Source organism: Protopterus annectens, chromosome 1.part2, assembly GCF_019279795.1.
Source record: "Protopterus annectens isolate FY-2018-M chromosome 1.part2, PAN1.0, whole genome shotgun sequence".
In the NCBI taxonomy this organism is placed as follows: domain Eukaryota; kingdom Metazoa; phylum Chordata; order Ceratodontiformes; family Protopteridae; genus Protopterus; species Protopterus annectens.
In genome coordinates, this window is record NC_056727.1 from 363894158 (window position 1) to 363912729 (window position 18572).

At 38.3% G+C, this 18572-nt stretch overlaps 1 protein-coding gene across 1 annotated transcript in view; it reads left to right on the forward strand.

Annotated features, from left to right (window-relative positions):
• MCM8 (minichromosome maintenance 8 homologous recombination repair factor) overlaps window positions 1–18572 on the forward strand; it is a 929462-nt gene that overhangs the window by 212986 nt on the left and 697904 nt on the right. Inside the window, exon 8 of the mRNA XM_044056450.1 lies at window positions 14332–14417. Within this exon, the coding sequence (XP_043912385.1) occupies window positions 14332–14417 (86 nt within the window). The remainder of the gene's footprint in view (window positions 1–14331; window positions 14418–18572) is intronic.

Genomic DNA, 18572 nt, shown 5'->3' on the forward strand with positions numbered 1-18572 from the left:
TTTTGTTCGTTTGTCATTTTAGTGAAAATAAAATTCAGAACTGAATGAGAGAAGAAAGACAAAAGTTCAAAAGTGGAAGCCAGTGTTACCCTTTTTTCAAAGGTCTAGCACATGTTCTAAATGACTATTAATTGAGGCTTGCAATAAAATCTCAGTTGTGAACAGTAATTTTTTTAAATGACTGTACCTAAATAAAATGCTGATGTCGCTTTTCTCTAAGGTAATCCATGTTATTAGACTAGAGATGTAATGAATGCATATATGCTTTTCTGGGTCAGGAACTTTAAGTACTCCATTCAGAGTGGTTCTGGGGGATAAGAGGTGATCCCCACATACATACTAGATCAATTTCTCCCATATATGTCTTAATTTATTGGACTACAAATAACATGAAGGAAATGTAGAAAAATAAATCAGATCATTTTTTGTCCTTAGCTTATAATATAAGCATCCTGGTGGATAAGGAAACTGTTTTGAGTTGGGTTGTCAACTGTATTCCGTTATATTATGGTTCTTCAGGTAAACAATTTAAAAGAATAATAAGGACATATTTCTACTTGGGTGGTGACTGTTTCTGCTGATTTCTTCAGAGGTACTTTCTCTGCTGCCATATGCAAGGTAGCAGCATGCCCATTTGTCCACACAAGGGGCCATTAAAAATTTGATAGACTTCCTAAAGCTAAAGTGGTTTTGCTACAGCAGTGTTCCAAAAGGTACTTACTGGTGGTTTTACTTAGTTCTTGGATTTATACCTCAGTATGCTACGAATCCAAACTGTGAAGAGAGGAATAGTGAAATGTTACAAGTTGTATGACTTGTCATAATAATAGACAATTGAAGTGTCCATGTTTTGTCAATAGCTTTCCTTCATTCCCTCTGGTTATGGTTATCTGTTATTCGTCTTGTAGTTCATAGGTTCATAGGTTCATACTAGGCTATCTGCCCTGAGGCAATTATAAGCTTAGCCCGATTCTGTATGGCTTACGCCACCCCTTGATTTGAGTATACTGTGCCCTTTTTAAGGTTTAGTTTACTGTGCCCCCGTCTAATAGTGACACAGGAGTAATCCCTGGGATAAACCTACGATCCCCCATCCACCTATCGAGATTCTTCTTGAAGAGATTCAATGAGGTGCTCTGCCTCACATGAACTGGAATTCTATTCCAGAGCGAAGGGAGCCTCTGGGTTATGAACCTGTCCCTCCAGCAAGTTCTATTTATTTCTGTGCTGAGGTTCAAGTCCCTCGAGCGTGTGGCTCTAAGGGATTTAGATTTACTGAGGTGGAGCATGTCCATTGATTCTGGATTTGACATAGCTTTGTATGTCAGGCATAGATCGCCTCGAAGTAGGCGGTATGCAACTGAGTAGAGCTGGAGTTTTTAACCGAGCAGCATATGGCATCTGTTTGAGACCCTTGATCCTCTTGGTGAGATACTTTTGGGGTCTTTCTAATTGCTGCAGGTGTCGGGTAAGGTACATCCCAAAAGGGACATTGTATTCTATGATGGGCCTGATGAGGGATGAATAAAGGGGCACGATTACCTCTCTTGATGTAGATGTGAAACCCTTTGGGATGAGGTGGGCTATGTAGAAGGTCTTTCTAACCACTTTGGCAATGTGGTTTTCAAAGGAGAGATTGCTATCAACTTGGGTCCCCAGGTCCCTAATAACTTTCTCTGTACATAATGGGTTTCCGCCTATGTGGTAATTTGTGGGCACATTGTTTTTGCCAAAGGGTATGACTATACATTGTTTGGCATTTAGCTTTAAACCATGGTGCTGGCACCAGTTATCTGTCTCTGTGAGACCTTTTTGAAGGATGTTTGTGTCAGCTGGAGAGTTGATTATGGCACCCAGTTTGCAGTCGTCTGCGAACTTGGTGATCCATAGTCCTCCCAGTTTTGCCTGTACCTCAGAAAAGTATATACCGAACAAGAGTGGTCCCAGGACAGAACCCTGTGGGATGCCACTTGTGACCGATTTCGAGTCTGACATGGCTCCAGCAACTCTCACTCTGTGGGTTCTGTCTTTGAGCCAGTTTGCGACCCATCTTGTGACATAGGGGTTTATATTTAAGCTGGATAGCTTATCTATGATGCCCGAGTGGGGTATTGTGTCAAGTGCCTTTGCAAGGTCCAGATAGGCTGTGTGGACTACCTTCCCTTCATCTATGGCTTTGGTGACTGTTTCGAAGAAGTCAATCAGGTTCAAAAGGCAGGATCTGCCCTTGACAAAGCCGAACTGGGTAGGATCTAGTGTCTGTAGGTTCCCAATGTCTTTGTTTATGAGCTCCATGATGATCCTCTCCATAGCCTTGCAGACTAAGCTAGTCAGGCTTATGGGGCGATAGTTTCCAGGGTCCGTAGAGGCTCCACCTTTGTGGAGTGGGACCACTGTTGCTGTACGCCATTCTGTGATAACATATCCTGTAGTGAGGCTGAGATTGTATAGCTGTTTTATTTGAGGGATTAAATTAGTTCCTCTTGGAGTTCATGTAGGACGCAACGTGGGATGCCATCTGGTCCCATGGAAGCAGTGTTTTTTGCTTTGGAGAGGGCAGCTTTCACCTGAGCATCAGAGATGTTTGGGAGGCAGCCCTCTGCTGGGATAGATACTTGCTCTTTTGGGGCGGAGGGGGGGAGAAGTTTGCACTGAACCTGTCTGCCAGGATATTGGCGATGTCTGTGGGTTCAGTGTATTTTTTGTTGTTTAGAATCAACTCAGAACAAGTCTGTGAGTTGCATCCCAGGTTTCTAACATAACTGAAAAAAGCCTTATGATTGTCTTTGGTGTCCTGTGCAATTTTTCTCTCGAAGCTGGCCATGGAGGATTTTATGAGGGATCGTAATTTTTGCTAGTACTGATCAGAGATGCCTTCCCTATTAGGGATTTTGCTCTATCATGTAGTAGCTTCCTCCTTCTGTTGTGCAGTTTATTTATGGCAGGGGTCCACCAGACTGGACGCCTGCCTTTGGATGATTGGGTCTTGGTTTTGTTTGGGATAGCATGATCCATGCATTCCTGGAGATGTCCGTAGAATGCGTTTATATAGGATTCTGCAGTTTGGGCCGTAGTTTCCACTAGCCCTGGGGCCTTGAAGGATTCCACTTCGGTTTTGAGGAGTGAGAAGTTCGCTTTTGAGAAGTTTTTCACTGTGGTTTTCTGGGCTGAAAGTGGGGTCGGGATGTGGACATCCAGTGAAATTAATTTATGGTCTGATCTTACCAATGAGGGATATACTTCTGGTGTGGAGCATAGAGTCCCCATGTTGGTAATGATCAGGTCTAGTATGTTGTCCCCTCTTGTGGGAGTGGTGACTAGTTGTTCCATAGCATTTTAGTTTATAATTTCCAGGAACCTTTGGGCTAAGGTGCTGGGGCTTGAGTAGTGCTCCCAGTCAATGTTTGGGTAGTTGAAGTTGCCCAATATAATGGTGTTCGGAGAGATCTTCATGTTCTCCAATGTTTTCAGGAAAGCCGAGTGGGATTCCTGACTTTGAGAGGGTGGTCTGTAGGATGCTATAAACTGAAAAGCAGTCTTGCCCACTGTTATTTGCATATGGATGGTCTCCGATGCCGTGCAATGCCACTAACCTGGAGGTGTGGATATCCTTGATAAATATGGAAACTCCCCCTCCGTTTGTGGTTCAGTCTGGATTGTGGGGCCGAAAAGCATGATATGAGGTATAGCCTGGTAGTGCTGGGGTGCTCTCTGGAGCCTTGAACCAGGTTTCTGTCACTGCACAGATATCGATGTTCTCCATACTGAGGAGAGCTTCGAGTGCATGCATCTTGAGGTTAAGACTTCTGGCGTTTAGCAGCATTACCCTTAATTTCTTGTTCCTTGTGCTGTCTATGGGGGTGATTTTGACTTTTGAGCCTTGCCTAAAAAAAGCACTATGGGGGTGGCAAGAGCCTTTGCCAATATCCGAAAGCCCAGTGGTGACAGGTGCAAGCCGTCCCTAGCGAAGCAACGTGGCTTGTCGAGCATGTCATCCCAGGCTGACAGACACTGGATCCCCTTTGAATGACACCAAAATTTTAGCCAATTGTTAAAATCGATCATTTTGTCTTTGTACTGTGGCATCATTCTAAGTGAGGGTAAGATGCTGCTCAAGGTCAGGGTCATACCAGCCTGGGCTACATGATCAGAGAGCTCCTCTGTGTCTCTTTTCATGTAGTCCAGGGAGGTACGTCTCAGGTCATTCACACCAGCATGTACAATGACTGAGTCATATTTGTATTTGCTTTGGAGTGACCTGAGTGCTTGCGTTATGTGGCGGATCCTAGCACCCGACAGGCAGCTCACCGTGACCTTCTCTTTATTCAGCCTGGTGAGTGGGACATCAGTGTGTCTGACAATAGAGTCACCTATTACAAGTGTATCAGGTGTGTTATTCAGCCTTAAGGGCTGTGGCTGCTTGGCACACTGACTTTGTGGGCTATGTGTTGTGTGTGTTTTGTTTTGAGGTAGCGTTTGCTTGGATGTCTGCTTTGGAGATCTCTGTTGCTTGGGTAGATTTTTATTTAGAGCCTCCGAGTATGTTTTTGTGTATTTATGTGTTTGGTTCGCTGATGTGGTGGGACTATGTGATACTGGAATTGTGTTGTGTGAGGTTACCTTCTCCTCCTGACTGGTTACACCAGTTTTGAGATGAGAGAGCTCAGCCTCCAGTTTGGCTAAATAGTTGCATCTCTCACATATTTTTGAACCTGTTTGGAGGAGGAGAGGGTTGTCCGTGTACATGAGACAGTTGTAACATTGCCTCAAAATTCCCAGATTCACCAGCTGGACTGGAGAGGAAACCATTGACTGACCTTTGGACATGCTAGAGTAATATAGGGAAACTGAATTTAAGACGGACCAATAGAGGACAGGGTAATCGTAGAGAGTATAAGAGTAAGTAGTGCTTATGGTTTAATAGTGCTAACTTGTAGGATTACTTAATTGGACCAATGAAGGGCCTTAGAATGAGAATATGGTGTTTAAATTGAGAGATAGAGCAGTTCTAAGGGAAAAAGTGAAGAGCAGACTTTGTGGAGCCAGGAATAGTTTAAACCCAATTAGGCGGCGCTGCCCACTGTTGCGCTATGCACAAAAATGTGCAAAACCACGCAAAAGAGGGTTTTAAGACAGGAAGATGAAGGAGTTTTGGAATTGACCCAAAATGGCCAATAAAACTACAGTTTCAAGTCAGTAACCACTCCCACAGGGGCAGGCAGGCTGCTCAATGTTTTTCACTGCCACTGATCAACAGAGAGACTTCCCTTTAGCCCAAGCAAAAAATGGCCTCACAGAAACTTACAAACAGTTCAAGAACAGCAAGCCTGGGTGGCCTAATGGTTAAGGTGTTTGCCTTACAAACACAAGGTGCAGGGTTTGAGTCTCATAAGGGATAATTTGCTAAGCTTAAAATGGCTTGCAAGGGCAGTTAGCTTAGTACTAATCTATGAACCTATGAACTTTTTTAAATCACAGAAAAGTGGGGAAAAAAGCAAGATTTTTTTGTTTTTTTGTTTTTTTCAGAGATAGTAGAAGTTCACAAGTATCAACAAGTTATAACAGTGCAGTAAATGACCCCACACAAGAGTGCTAGGCCAAAGACAGATAAAATGCAAGTTTTGAGAAAAAAACGATTTTAAAAATAATATATGTTGGAGAAGAAAAACTGGAAGTCGACCACCACGTAAAATTCCACATCTTTATTTTAACAAAAAATGAGCACTTTCGCGTGCATCCAGAAGGCACGCTTCTTCAGATTAATTATACACAGACACTGACACTCTTTTATACATATACAATTACTTTAAATCAATCAATCAATTAATTAAAATTGAGCTGCTACGCTGTTAAATAGCAAATTATTAAATAATTAATTAATTAACTTATAGAACTAAGCGAATTCTCTCTGCTATAACAGATATCTTGCTGAAACAGCATAACTCAGCACTATCTCAAGTGTACGAGTAAAGATGGCAATATTAATGAAAATAATGAAACTAATAAAGAGCTAACATAAATAATGATAACAAAAATAGTAGTAACATGTTAATATTGTATCTTATTGTGTAATATTAATAAAATCTATACCTTCAACAGATAATAAATACTTAAATACTTGAATAAATAATGCTTAGATATAGTAACAATTATTCATATAAAATGGCATGCAGACCAATATCTAACTGTTATAAAAATCACTATTACTGCTTAATGGAGTATGTATACTGTATAGTGAATTATATATTATATCTTAAAGCATGTATAAAGTGCATGTCTATATATATAAATATGAATAAATAATGTATAAAAATATATGTGTGTATGATATAACGATGTGTATATAAATATATGGTATATATAAATATATAGAAATAAATATATATATAAAATGTAGAAATATATATAGAATGCATGATATATACATATAAAACATATAAAAATGCTTAAGACTCATAAAAAATACTTATTGGGCTCATGGAGATACATATGTGAGTATATATATATGGCAAACAATCTGTGTCATATTTTTTACTTTTTTACTTATAAACTAGCTCATTTATATTTACGTTTATTTAAAAATGATCTAATACTAACATATGTGTTTAATCCAGGATAATATTGGGCCCTAAATTTTAATATCCAACTTAATTCCAGATTTTCTAAATCATTGAAGTTATCCCCTTTTCTTGTATTTGGTTCTCTTTTCTGTAATATCCTGAACCTGAAGCTATGTTCTGGAAATTCTAAAACATAGCATTTTTATGGTCTGCTTTCTTAATGGTATAAATATGCTCTTGTATTCTGTCTTTCAGTCGTCTCGTGGTCATACCTATGTAAAAGGCACAACATTGTTCACAAGTTGCAAGATAAATGACATTTTTGTCTTCGCAATTGGCTGAAAATCTAGATTCAAACTTATAAGATAGTTCCGGATGTGTAAAACATGTTTCTTTAGATGTCCAAGGGCATGAATTACACTTCCCACAGGCATGGGTGCCCATCCCATTTTTATTAGTATTCATTTCAATAGGAAATATAGACCTTTTTTCATTACATAGTATCCTCTTTAAGTTCTTCATATTCTTATATGTGAAGATTGGTCTAATACCTATTAATTGTTTAATTTCATCATCTGTAGTTAAAATATGCCAATTCTTCATAATGATATTTACTAAGTATTTATTATCACTGGTGTAACTAGTTTGAAAACAAATTGTAGACGAGTCATAATTTGTATATTGATGTCTGGATGATGTATGGTAGATATATTTAGTTTCAGATTTATCACTAATAAAAGTTTCTTTTATTCTACCTACCATTTCTGGATTATAACCCCTATGTAATAATAGTTGCTCTAATTTATTAAATTCATTATTGCGTTCATCCATTTCTTGACATAACCTATTGATTCTCATATACTGCCCTTTGACAATATTTTTAAATATAAATCTGGGATGCATGCTGTTATATTGTAATAGAGTGTTCTTCCAGCATGCTTTTCTGTATAATGATGTTGTAAGTCCACCTCTCCCATCCTTTTTAATGTTTAGGTCCAAGAAATTTATATTGGTTGTTGAATGTTCAATCGAAAACCTTAAAAAATCTGTAGTTTGTTCTAATTCAGATATGAAATTTTTTAATTCCTCAAAAGTGCCATCCCATACCAATAGTATATCATCAACAAACCTATAGTATGAGAGAACTTTATTATATGTTGGATGAGAGAACAAACAAATAGTTTCCCAGTTATATACTGCCAAGTTGGCATATGTATTTGCGCAGGGGTGCCCATCGCCACCCCCCACTGTTGAATATAGAAGAGATCATTAAAGGTTAAAATATTATTAGTTAGTACTATTTCTAGTAAGGTGTTCAATAAAATTTGTTCATCATTAGTATATATCTGACTCTTATTCAATAATGACCTGATGGCTTCCATCCCATAGGAATTAGGAATGGCAGTGAAAAGATTCTTCACATCAAGGGTGACTAATAGATGTGATTCAGATATGACATCATCTAATTTTTTAATATTTTTTAAAAGTTGATAAGAATCTCTCAAAATAGTAGGAATATCAAAAACAATGGTTTTAATCTTTTTTCAATAAAAATGGAGATGTTCTCAGTGACTCAATTGTGCCCTACCGCTATGGGTCGAAGAGGTGGGGGTAAAGTGCCCTTGTGCATTTTGGGGAGACCTTTAATGTAAGGTATAGTTGGATGTTCAATTAATAAAAATAGATAAAATTCATGATTAATTTGTCTGCATGCCATTAGATCATATAATTCCTGGTGTACTTGGTATATCATTCTCTCAACTGTTTTTATATCTGTCAGCTTATATGTTTTATCGTCTTGTAATAGTGAACTCATGTACATCAGATAATCTTTAGTGTTCGATAAAACTAGGCCGCCCCCCCTTATCAGCTGGCCTAATCGTAACCCTTGTATTCTTCACTAATGTGTTGATAGATGCCCATTCCTCTTTAGTGAGGTTGTGAAAAACAGGAAAGGAACCATTATTCTGATGTGCATAATATTTATATAAATCATTCTCGCAAGCCTTAATAAAACACTCAATACATGGGTGCAACACCGATGTGAAGGCACTTTTCCTTTTAAAACATTCATGTTTAGATTCATTATTGTTACTCTGTTGCCCTTTCTTAAAAAATAATTTTAGTGCTATCTTTCGAGCAAAAGCTCTTAAATCAATCAATATGTCTGAAATATTGCTGTCCTGTGCAGGTATAAAAGTTAAACCCTTATTGAGTACGTTGTAGTCCGTGTCTGTGAGTGAAAGTTCAGATAAATTAAAAACTAAATTATTTAGTCCCTCAGTCGGCCTCTCTTGATGTACGGTTCTCCTGACAGTTTCCTTTTGCCTCTTCCTCGGCTCAACGATCTTCCTCTCGAATCCCTTCGCAGGCGTACTGGTAAAGGTAAAAAAGACTCAATATTCGTTTGTTGAGTCTTTGGTTTAGCTCCCAAAATATGATGTTGATTCAAAGCCATTTGGTTGGGTGGTGGAGTATTCAACGATTCAGGTGTTGTATGTCTCAGTCTGCCTGACGATGCCGATGTTGCGTCATTTAATGCAGCGGCATCCGTTAAAGGGGAAATGTCTGGTGTAGCTGATGGAATGCCTCTGTCTGCTTCATTAAGGGGTATCGATTCTGTCCTATGTACCCCATTCCCCTGGGTGTTCCTAGGCCAAACAAAGGCTTGGCCATTCATAAAATCTCGGTGGTCTCTCTGGAGTTTTCGTAGCTTGATTTGTTGCAATCTTTCTCCATAGGCATCCACTTGACAGATAAGATTGTCTAGTCTGTTACTAAACATGTCTCCTTTAAATCTATTTACCATGTCTTTATACAATGTATCCGTTTTTTCCGATAGTTCATTCTCTATCGGTAAAAAGTATTCAATAAACAGTTTAATATAGTTGAAACTAAGATCTATATTTAGCTTTTGCCAGTTTTTTAATAGCTCCGGATGACTGTTCCCGTATGAGGGCATGCAAAGAATCCTCATACCTCTGGGGACTACCTTGAAGTGGAGACACACTTCAAGGTGTCGGCACTGCCACAGTAAACGAAACTGCTTATATAAATTGTTCTCCAGTTCTTTATAAAGAGAATTAAACTCTGATATTATATTAGCAGTACCTGATTCAGTGGAGTTAACATGTGTAGATAATTCCATAGTGAGCAACGGATTAGTTCTTTTTTCAGTCAAGCTGTTCCATCTGTGATTGGAGAGGTTTCTCTCCGGAATGTAATCAAGTTCCAGCGACGATCCTTCCATCTTGTAGGGGCAGAGGGTAGCAAACGAAGGAAATGAAGTAGCAGAAAAAAGCAGACCTGTCCCTCAAAGGTGACTCCAGAGCAGAAAAAATATATGTTGGAGAAGAAAAACTGGAAATCGACCACCACGTAAAAGTCCAACTCTTTATTTTAACAAAAAATGAGCGCTTTCACGTGCATCCAGAAGGCACGCTTCTTCAGATTAATTATACACAGACACTGAAACTCTATTTATACATATGCCATTAATTTAAATCAGCCAATCAATTAGTTAAAATTAGGCTGCTATGCTGTTAGATAGCAAATTGTTAAATGATTAATTAACTTATAGAACTAAGCGAATTCTCTCCGCTATAACAGATATCTTGCTGAAGCAGCATAACTCAGCACTATCTCAAGTGTATGAGTAAAGATGACAATACTAATGAAAATAATGAAACTAATAAAGAGCTAACATAAATAATGATAACAAAAATAGTTGTAACATGTTAATATTGTATCTTATTGTGTAATATTAATAAAATCTATACCTTCAACAGATAATAAATACTTAAATACTTGAATAAATAATGCTTAGATATAGTAACAATTATTCATATAAAATGGCATGCAGAGCAATATCTAACTGTTATAAAAATCACTATTACTGCTTAATGGAGTATGTATACTGTATAGTGAATTATATATTATATCTTAAAGCATGTATAAAGTGCATGTCTGTATATATAAATATGAATAAATAATGTATGAAAATATATGTGTGTGATATAACGATGTGTATATAAATATATGGTATATATAAATATAAATATATATAAATATATATATAAAATGTAGAAATATATATAGAATGTATGATATATACATATAAAACATAAAAATGCTTAAGACTCATAAAAAATACTTATTGGGCTCATGGAGATACATATGTGAGTATATATATATATATATATATATATATATATATATATATATATATATATATATATATATATGGCAAACAATCTGTGTCATATTTTTTACTTTTTTACTTGTAAACTAGCTCATTTATATTTACGTTTCTTTAAAAATGATCTAATACTAACATATGTGTTTAATCCAGGATAATATTGGGCCCTAAATTTTAATATCCAACTTAATTCCAGATTTTCTAAATCATTGAAGTTATCCCCTTTTCTTGTATTTGGTTCTCTTTTCTGTAATATCCTGAACCTGAAGCTATGTTCTGGAAATTCTAAAACATGCTTTGCAAGAGCATTTTTATGGTCTGCTTTCTTAATGGTATAAATATGCTCTTGTATTCTGTCTTTCAGTCGTCTCGTGGTCATACCTATGTAAAAGGCACAACATTGTTCACAAGTTGCAAGATAAATGACATTTTTGTCTTCGCAATTGGCTGAAAATCTAGATTCAAACTTATAAGATAGTTCCGGATGTGTAAAACATGTTTCTTTAGATATCCAAGGGCATGAATTACACTTCCCACAGGCATGGGTGCCCATCCCATTTTTATTAGTATTTATTTCAATAGGAAATATAGACCTTTTTTCATTACATAGTATCCTCTTTAAGTTCTTCATATTCTTATATGTGAAGATTGGTCTAATACCTATTAATTGTTTAATTTCATCGTCTGTAGTTAAAATATGCCAATTCTTCATAATGATATTTACTAAGTATTTATTATCACTGGTGTAACTAGTTTGAAAACAAATTGTAGACGAGTCATAATTTGTATATTGATGTCTGATTTTAAAAATAAGTGCAAACAGAAAATTCAGTAAACAGCTCTAGGTTGTGCTCTAAATACAGTTACTAATGCAGAAATCAAGTTTAACAAGCCAGAAAATGCTCAAAATAGACAGCTATGCAGAAAAACTTAGCAAGTAAACATAGTCTAGTCCTAGTGCTGTGCTGCTGTGTAAGAGATTTATTTATTTGTTCACTAGGTAAGTGGACTGATCTATAGACCCTTTTCAGCCACGACCCAAATATGTTTATTTTACATGGTGTTTATATTGCCTGCTTAGCCAGTGTCTGGCCACTGTGATATACTGGACTATTGCTTCCTGGACTAGAACTAATGGTAGGAAGATGTGTTGGCCATCTTCTGTGTTTGATATTTCGTACTTTTTTACTACATCTTCTATCCTGCGTTGCCCATTACAGCAATATATGATGGATTAGTCTGCTATTATGGAAAAGGTCTTAGTTGCAGAAGAGCATGCTGTGCTTACTCTTACTTATTTTTTTTGTTTAATCTACTGTGTATCTTAATTTGACTCATGGTGTAACTTCTCACTAGATGTTATAATGAAGCCTTATGCTGAGCACTATGGTGGAATGGCACTAGCTCTCCAAATGGCAGCAGTTTCTGCATTTAAAGTGATTTGTCGACATTTATACTGACTTTGCAGCATATGGGGAGTTGAGTCCTGCAGAGTATTTTCCTGCCTTTTACTGCTTACTTTTTTTGAATTGTACAAGCTTTTATTAAATTTCTCCATCTCTCTCTTTCTCCCTCCCTCTGTCTCTCGGTGACTCTTTCACCAATGGACCAGACACATCTAGGTTGATCTCTCCCAGTTCTCATTTGCCAATGGATCAGACACATCTAGGTTGATCCCAGTCTTAGGAAAGACTGGTTCCTTTATGCTTTTTTTTCATTGAATGCAATGTTTTTACTCTTCTTATATTTGGCAAGTAGTTAGAAAGTGTTAATGTGAATGACTGCTTTTTAGTCTAGCATATAGGCTCTTTTCTGTCAGTCCTTTTCTCTCCTTCACCCACCCATGCTGACTGAAAACTTGGGCCTCTCCAGCCTTACTTTTTCTGGTTTACATGTCTGTAGTACTTTGTTTTTTTTAGTGGGCATTATGGACAAGGACAAGGTTGAGAAGGCCTGAAGATACAGAAAGTGTACCAAATGTGGCCACAAGACTCCTCTTCAGGATACACAAGAATTTAATGTCATGCACCTGGGGATAGAAAACTCGGATGGCCCCCTTTGATGTATGCTATGACTTTGGATCCAGGACAATACTAGAAAACACTTTGATCCTCAAAGAGCTTCTTCCTACTGCCAGTATACAAAAGGAGAAACATAGGATTGAGGAGGACAGGTCACCTAGAGATTAGGATATGCTTTCCCCTTATCTTTAGGGAAGTAGAAAAAAAATGTTTTGCCAGTATGGGCTACACAGGGACTGAGAGTAGCTATAGAGCAACTATTTACCATTGGTGTTTCCCAGCGTGAAGTTTCTGCAGTTTCAAAACCTTCTCCAACAAGCAGACTGAGCAGCTTCTCCTCAGAACTGAAACTTTGTTGATATCTGGAGGCAAAGCCTTCTTCCACCTTGTTCATTAGGTCAGCTAAGTCCTTCCAAATTTCCTCCTTATATTATGACTGGGACAAGATGGTGAGGTTCGTAATTTTCAAATAGAGATGGATTTCCTATCTTCTCTCTCTTTTTTTCAGATTGAATACTAATGTTGCCTTCCCTCTACATCTATGGCTCCTTCCCCAGGCCTTGTCTTGTCACAGGGAGTATTGACTCCAGCTTCTTTCATGCAGCCTTTACCATCGACATTTATGCGACTTCTCCATTTAGCCCAGACACCTGCATTTGGCATTGAGCCTTTCAGTGCAAAGGTCTACTAGGCTCCAGAGCATCACTGTTAATGGTTCAGCATCCACTTCCCCTCTGATTCCCTTGAAACCATTATTGATGTCAACGTTATCAGCCTCCAATCAGTGTGCTGAAACATTCCGTGGCATTAGTGTCAGCACTGGTACCAAGTCTTGTACCTTCCAAGTCAGAGTAGAAGTCAGTACCAACAGCCAGAGTAGAGGAGACTCTGTCAATGCACCTTAATACACAAATAATATACAGCTTTTACTCATGTATTAATTTAAGCAGCAGTTGTGTTAAAGTAATGACTTTGATGGGATGGAAAAGGGGAAGAAGAAAAAATGAAGGGAAAAGTTCTTCTAAAATAAGGAATCTTTTTGGATGGTCTCTTTGTATAAGAGGAATAGTAAATGTAACAGATTCCTCACAATAATACACTATCTGTAGTTGTACTGATCTTGCTCAAAGAAACTATAGTGTGGCAGTTTGATTTTATGTTAGCATTCTAAGTGAGTGGTGAACGGATTTTGTTTTGATCCCTTCTAAAGACTGTTGTAACTAATCACCAGGGGTTATTTTTTCCCCAAAACATTTGAAGCTTAACATAAAAATGGATATTAAAATGCTTTAATATTTAGGGTGAATTTATATCTTCTATTCTTTGGCCTTTAAATCTAGATAGAGAGCACACGTAGCATAATAACTGGCTTGTCTGGTGGACTCCATGAGCCACTGTCTTCTCCTTCAGTTTATGTTATACTGTTAATATTTCACAAAGTGTAGTAGTAGTAGCAATAGTTGTACAATTTGTAACTCCCGCGACAATGATATTAGTTCAGAGAACTTCAATATGACATGTTGAATAAATTGTACTTTATTTTTCTTTTTAGTGTCAGCAGTCAGATTGTCGTGGGAAACTGTTTACTCCAGACAGAAGCTCTCCTTTAACAGTTACTGTGGACTGGCAGTCTATAAAGTCAGTAAGGCTGAAACTGTTTTGCATATAATGGCTTGAGTAGTGCTTGTACTGAAAGAAACTGCATCAGAAATGTGTGATATAACTTGCTGCATTGCAAAACTGACTGTAAAAATGTTAGATCGTACTTTAAGTTAGTCCAAATGATGGAATATACTGTGCTGTGAAGAATCTGCCTAGTAACAAAATTCTTATTGCCAGTGTTTGCAAAAGACAGCCTGGGATCCTCGAACCTGGGTAAACAGCTGTGCTTACTGTTAGTGTCTCATTTCATTCATGCTGCTCAAAATTTGTAGTGCTGCTCCTAGCAATGATAGCAGGAAAGTGACCCACTCAGTGAAGAATGGAAATTTTAGGCATATCAGCACAAGCCTATTCAGTATTATTGTATTCACTAGATAACAAGGTAGGGTAGACTCTTAAACCTCTCTGTATTGCCCTATACTCACACATTGTTGTAAACTGTGGCATGTAATAATGGATGTCCTTGATCACATTGCTTCTCTCTATCAAGACTTCTAAAGCTAAGTACCCCGTTGGGGATTTCTTACTTATATTAATTGCTTGAGCTTGGTTTGCTGGTTTTACATTAGCTGATGTCTGCTAAGAAGGGTAAATGCCGATGTGGCTGTCAAATTCCACATAAGGACACCCATGACTGTTGTGTCTTTTGTCAAGGCCGAGAACATGACTATACCTCCTGCTCCATCTGCCAATCCTTCATCCCTAAAACTCTTAGAAGCTGTTTGGCTGCAGTTAAACTGTACTTAGAAAATCAAAGACTTAAGAAGCTAGCTGTTAGTATGGATCTGGAATCAGCCGACCTGATGGAACCACCAAAGAAAAAAAGTCAAAGTTTTGTGGCCTATTACCACTGCCTCTCTGTCATCGGATACCCTACAACCGCCAATATAGGTGTTGAGGGATGTCCGCTAGAGTTATCTGTTTGTACGGCTCCCCTCAATTAAGCCGTTTCCAAAGTGCTGGCCGGCACGTCCACGGAGATGTCTCAGACATCGGTTATTTCCGATGTTGAGGGGGAACCAGGTTCCACCGGATACCCTTCTAGAGCTCAGGAATCTGAGTCTCCCTCCTTTGGTAAGGCCCCAGAATTAAGGCCTACAGTGTCTCCCAAAACTACTCCTTTAGAAAGAAGACAAAAAACTAAACATTTATCTACCCCTCCTGAAGGACAACTGGACTGGCTATCCTTTACTCAGTCCCTGATGCAGGCCTTCATGGCCCTTAGGGCTACATCCTCCTCAACCCCCTCTATTCCGGTGCTCAGCCCAAGACCTACTTCTGCTACCTCACTCCTTCCCTCTATTTCTCAGGAAGAAGAAGGAGGCCCTCTCCTCTTGCTCTGAGGAGTCTATCACCTACTCATCCCAAACAGCCTCCCCCTGGAATATTATTCTCCAGATGAGGCTTCTTTTGAAGGAGATTCTCCTCCAGAGGACATAACATTTGGTGAAACTATCACTGAGATGAAAGAATACTTCAAATGGGATACTTCCCAAATAACAGAGTTGTTGCAGGTTGAATCACCCTCCCAATCAGGCATTCCTCCAGTGATCCCTGCATACCTTGACGCATTTGCTTCTTGCTGTAAGAACCTTGACTCTCAGCCACCTGCCCCAAAGAGACCAGACCATTTCTATAAGGTACCTGATGACCACAAATTCCTAGTAAAACCCCCCTTGGCAGACCCTGCTGTTATAGCTGTGGCCCCAGATAGACAATCTAGACTGCTCCCCTCTTCATCTCTTTTACCTTGAGATAAAGACAGTAAAACTATGGATAGGCTGGGCAAGAAGACTTCCACCTCTTCCATCCTGGCCTTCAGAACAATTAACTACAAAACACATATGGTGAAATTTGCCTTGGACTTGGTATCCCAAGCCTCTATATTTCTGAACTCCCTGCCTGACTCTCCTAACAAAACTGAAGTAGCATCAAAGCTGGCATCCCAGGTGGCCAGGTGCTCCATTAGATGCAGTTATGACACAGCAGAGGCTTCTGCTAGAACAGCTGCAACTGCATTGATTCTGCATAGATGCTCCTGGCTTAGGCTCCAACCACTACCAGAAGATTTTCAGTCCAAATTCCTAAGTGCTCCTCTTAATCATAACCTTCTCTTTGGTAAGCAGTCTGCAGAACTATTTAAAAATCTACGAGAAGAGCAAAGAGCTACAGGATATTAAACACCTGCTGGTATCTCCTGTACCTAAGTACTGTAGAAATTATCCTATCAAAACATCCTATGTCAGAAGGGCCCCCTCCACAACCACCCCTTCTTCTACCAGGCATAGGAAAGCATCTAGGAATCCTCTTTAAGGATTACCTCTTCTCAGCCAGCCCAAAGACAGTCCTTTCAGCACAGAAATAATGGCAACAATGCATGACTGCCTTACCTATCTCCCCATCTGCCCCTTTGGAAAGAAATCACCACAGACCGCTGGGTGCTGGCAATACTGGAAAAAGGATATTTCCTATCCTGGCAGGAAAGACCCACCTCACTGGCCATTCCTTTTCCACCCAAAAATCAGCTTCACTTAATTACCCACATTACCCAGGATCTGTGGGCACAAGGCAACATCGAACCTATCCCATCAGGACAAGAGGGAAAAAATTTTTACTCCAGACTTTTCCTAGTTCCAAAAAAGGATGGACCATGGAGACCTATCCTGGACTTATCCATTCCAAATCTTTTTCTAAAAATCCCCTCTTTCAGAATGCTGTCCTTACAGACCCTGCCTCCACTATTGCCACCACAAGCATTCATGGCCAGTTTGGACCTGAAGGAGGCTTACCTCCACATCCCCATACACCCAGACCACAAGAAATACTTATGCTTTGCTGGGCCTTTATCTCATTTTCAATTTACTGCCTTGCCCTTTGGTTTGTCCACTGCACCAAGGGTTTTCACCAAATGCCTAGTTCCCGCCATAGCCTTCTGCAGGACCAAGAGCATACAGATGTATCCCTACCTAGACGATATTCTAATTCTTGCAGAAAAAGAAGAGACCCTCAAAAATCATCTCCAGTTCTCTATGTCCCTACTTCAGAGACTAGGTTTCACACTGAACCTCCCCAAGTCATCCCTATCCCCAGAACAAACAAGGTCTTCCTGGGTTGCAGGAGTCGGACAGACTTAATGAAAGCATTTTTACCCCAAGACAAAGTAATCTCCCTGACAGCCATTTCCAGGACCACTTCCAGATAGACCAGCTGTCAGCAAGACAGTTTATGTGCCTTCTGGGTCTTATGGCAACCACCATCCCTATGCTTCCCCTAGCCAGGATGCACATGAGGAAGCTACAGTGGTATTTAAAGAACTGTGAAAATAAACTGCAAGGAACCACCACGATTTAAAATCCACGATTTAATGATTATTATAAAGAAGAACAAATTAATCTTCATCCGGCCCTCATCAGGCGTATACTCATAATTAAAAAATCATCAACAAAATATCAAAATTTAAAATCTTAAATTAAACATTACATCAATTATACACTAAATACTGAAAGACTAAGGAAAGAAAGAAAAATAGAAAGCCATAGAGCCAGACACACATTTTCAATGGTAGTTCCACATTACTTTAAAATGCTAAACCCTAATTATACAATTAATAATTAGTTTTAACAATAATTTATTTTATGATGATTTTACTCAAATTTAGCTTGTTTTTTATAAATAAAAAATTTTAAACACACAAATTGAACCCAAAACATCAGGAAAAAATGGTGAAGATCTCTCCTCTTCTTTGTAACATACTAAATAATAAAGACAATATTAAGTATATTATACATATTACAAATATATAGTAAGTTAGTTTTAATATATGAGTAGATAAAATTAGGGTTCTTCTATAGATATTAAAGAATGAAATGCTAAATGTACATGGCAGCTAAAATAAGAATATAATGATGTAATAATAATCATAATATAAAAATATGGTTGTATAATAATATGTACAATAATAAATTGATAAAAATAAAAAACAAAAATACACTGTGATCATAACAAACAATGGTAAGGGAAAAAATTGGTGGGTACTATGGTTGGTCATATGGGTTGGGGAAGGGCCGGGTAATGCTGAGAGGTACATAATCATATAAGTAGTTCCTAGGCTCTAGAAATTATGGGCCATTT